General features: G+C 57.6%; 1 protein-coding gene across 1 annotated transcript; it reads left to right on the forward strand.

The window, feature by feature from the left end:
* The first annotated feature begins 303 nt into the window (after nucleotides 1–303).
* On the forward strand, nucleotides 304–1,966 carry LOC102981669 (ubiquitin-like protein 7). The gene is made up of 5 exons (XM_007113753.4): nucleotides 304–345; nucleotides 607–656; nucleotides 903–1,070; nucleotides 1,650–1,772; nucleotides 1,880–1,966. The coding sequence occupies exons 1-5, from the start codon at nucleotides 315–317 to the stop codon at nucleotides 1,964–1,966; spliced, it is 459 nt and encodes a 152-aa protein (XP_007113815.2). The 5' UTR covers nucleotides 304–314.
* Nucleotides 1,967–2,450: the final 484 nt, after the last annotated feature.

Here is a 2,450-nt window from a genome sequence, read left to right on the forward strand (position 1 = left end):
GTCTCTGCAAATTGATATTTTGTATACCAAATTAGAAATATATTTTATATTCTGCTATCTGGAAAGGTGGGAAGTGTGGCTCAAGTGGCAGGGCGCAAGATTAGATGCTGCCTGGGTGAGTGAGGAGTGTGCGGCGCCGCAGGAAGTGCGTGCAAATGGCTCTGCGGGTCCCGGGCTGTCCCTACGGAGAGGGGAGTGTGTGGGTCTGGGTGAGTGTGTGAGCGTGCAAGCTGCCACGCCAGAGAGAGCTGAAAGGCTCAAAGTCTGCCGGCAGCCAGTAGCCACAGCACAGGGCCGACTCCTCTTCCCGGGGCATGCCCTCCAGCTCGTACCGCGATATGCCAGGTGAGCCCCAGGACAGTGGAACGCAGGCCCCCTCGGGAGCGGGCAGTGGTCCAGGGGTTTGCTTTACTCAGCAGCTATGTATAGTGCTGGCAGAGGGCGTTCCTCGGGAACTCTCAGTTTGAGTCAAGGAGTGCATCTGTCCTGTAATTTTCCAAGGGGAGAGATGAAAATATGAATTTGGAGAGTAACTAGAGCTGAGATTCTGGGGCTGCGCCTGTGCCTTTCTGTTCTTCCTCCTGAAATCTGTTCTCCCTCCTCCAGGTGGCTTCCTGTTTGAAGGGCTCTCTGATGATGAGGATGACTTTCACCCAGTAAGTGGCCTGGCTGCCTGCCATTTGGGGGAGATGGTGCTGGGGTTGCACCCCTCCCTGGGACCTGGCACGCCCCAGCTGGGAGGTGATCGGAGGCCCGTTGGTGACCCAGCGATGTCATACTATTGCTGTCTGAACCTGGCAGCTTGGGGAGGTTCCCCAAGAACTGTTCCTGGAGCGGGGCTGGGGTTCATCTGAGAACGTCACAGGGCTGCCTCCCTGATTCTTGGTGCCTCTCTTGTTCAGAGCGCCAGGTCCACGCCCTCGAGCAGCACACCCAGCTCCCGCCCAGCTTCCCTGGGGTACAGTGGAGCTGCCGGGCCCCGGCCTATCACCCAGAGCGAGCTGGCCACTGCCCTGGCCCTGGCCAGCACTCCGGAGAGCAGCTCTCACACGCCAACTCCTGGCACCCAGGTATGGAGAGAGGGCGGGAAGATCAAGGCCAGGCCCCTAAGGGAGAAGGTCCCAGTGGTAGAATGGATTTACCTTTGATGATCCTGGTGCTAGATCTGCTCTGAGCCGAACTCTACCTGGAGCCCTGGTGGGTTTTCTGCTGCAGCTCAGGCGACCTCCCGTCACCATCCTTTAGGGCTTAGAAGTCTGGGGTTCATCACGGGCCTGATTAACTCCTGCCAGCACTTTGGAAGAACCTCCCATCACACAGTATACCCTTCCTTGTCCCTGAAAGTGGCCAGACATCACAGGCTTAAGCATTCCTGGTGACGGTCACTCCAGCTTCCAAGGCCATCTCTCCCAGTGCTGGGTCCTAGGCTAGGTCGGGGGCTCCATTCCATCTCCCTGGAGCAAAAGAGAACAGAACCTTTCCTGCCCACATAGCTTTTGGGTACCTCTGTGTGGTTGTCTCATGCAGGCCCCTGCTGGGAGGCAGTCGTGGGGCACCTGGGGGCACGCTGGGGTGATGTGACAGCAGTGGGTATGTGCTGGGAGACTGAGGTGTCTCTGAGCGTGGCGCTGACCCTGGTTTGTCTCTAGGGCCATTCCTCAGGGACCTCCCCAGTGTCATCCGGCGTCCAGTCAGGGACGCCCATCACCAATGATCTCTTCAGCCAAGCTCTACAGCATGCACTGCAGGCCTCCGGGCAGCCCAGCCTTCAGGTCAGTCTTCCCCACTCGTGATGTTCACATGGCTTCTTAGTTACTTTGGACGCTGAGCTTTCTTCTGCTCTCTGGAGGCCCTTCCCACTTGGCCTGCTTTGCTCCAGGAACAGCTGGGGCGTGGCAGTGTGACAGGAGAGGATGCTCCCAGCAAGGGCAGTTGTCCCTGTGGCTTCCGCTCCTGCCCCCAGTGACCACGGCCTGGCTCCGCTGACCACCTGGCTTGAATACTTGTGGCAGTTTTAGTTGAAGAGACACTCCTCCGTTCTGTGAGCGGTGACTGAGCCTTGAGCATGTATATACCGGGCCTGGGTCCAGCTCCTGGGGTAGAGACGAGCCAGTGCTGATCCCTGCCATGGAGGGGTGCCAGGCAGTTACTGCAGTGAGGGAGCAGCAGGGCGAGAAGCCCAGCCCAGGCTTGAGGTGAGGGCCTAGGTCAGGGAAAACTTTTCTGAGGAAGGGGTGTTTGGACTGACTGTCAAAGAATTAGTTAGAGGTTAGCCAGGCAGGGAAGGGGTGTTTGGTTGAGGGGGCATGGTGTCCAGGCAGACGCAGCCAATCTTAGAAATGGCCTATGAAAGTCCACCTATGACTTTCCACCCTATATCAGTCCACCTATGACATTCCACCCCTGAGACTAGTTTGAAATCATGGTGTCTGCCACACTCTGGATATTGT

Source organism: Physeter macrocephalus, chromosome 11 (genome assembly GCF_002837175.3).
Source record: "Physeter macrocephalus isolate SW-GA chromosome 11, ASM283717v5, whole genome shotgun sequence".
In the NCBI taxonomy this organism is placed as follows: Eukaryota; Metazoa; Chordata; class Mammalia; order Artiodactyla; family Physeteridae; genus Physeter; species Physeter macrocephalus.

What these genes read in the sequence shown, in the direction of transcription:
- LOC102981669 (XM_007113753.4), top strand. Translation starts at nt 315, where the DNA reads ATGCCCTCCAGCTCGTACCGCGATATGCCAG. An exon ending in CTCGTACCGCGATATGCCAG is followed by an intron (nt 346 to 606) that starts GTGAGCCCCAGG and finishes TCCCTCCTCCAG; the next exon opens with GTGGCTTCCTGTTTGAAGGG. An exon ending in CCGGGCAGCCCAGCCTTCAG is followed by an intron (nt 1,773 to 1,879) that starts GTCAGTCTTCCC and finishes GCTTTGCTCCAG; the next exon opens with GAACAGCTGGGGCGTGGCAG.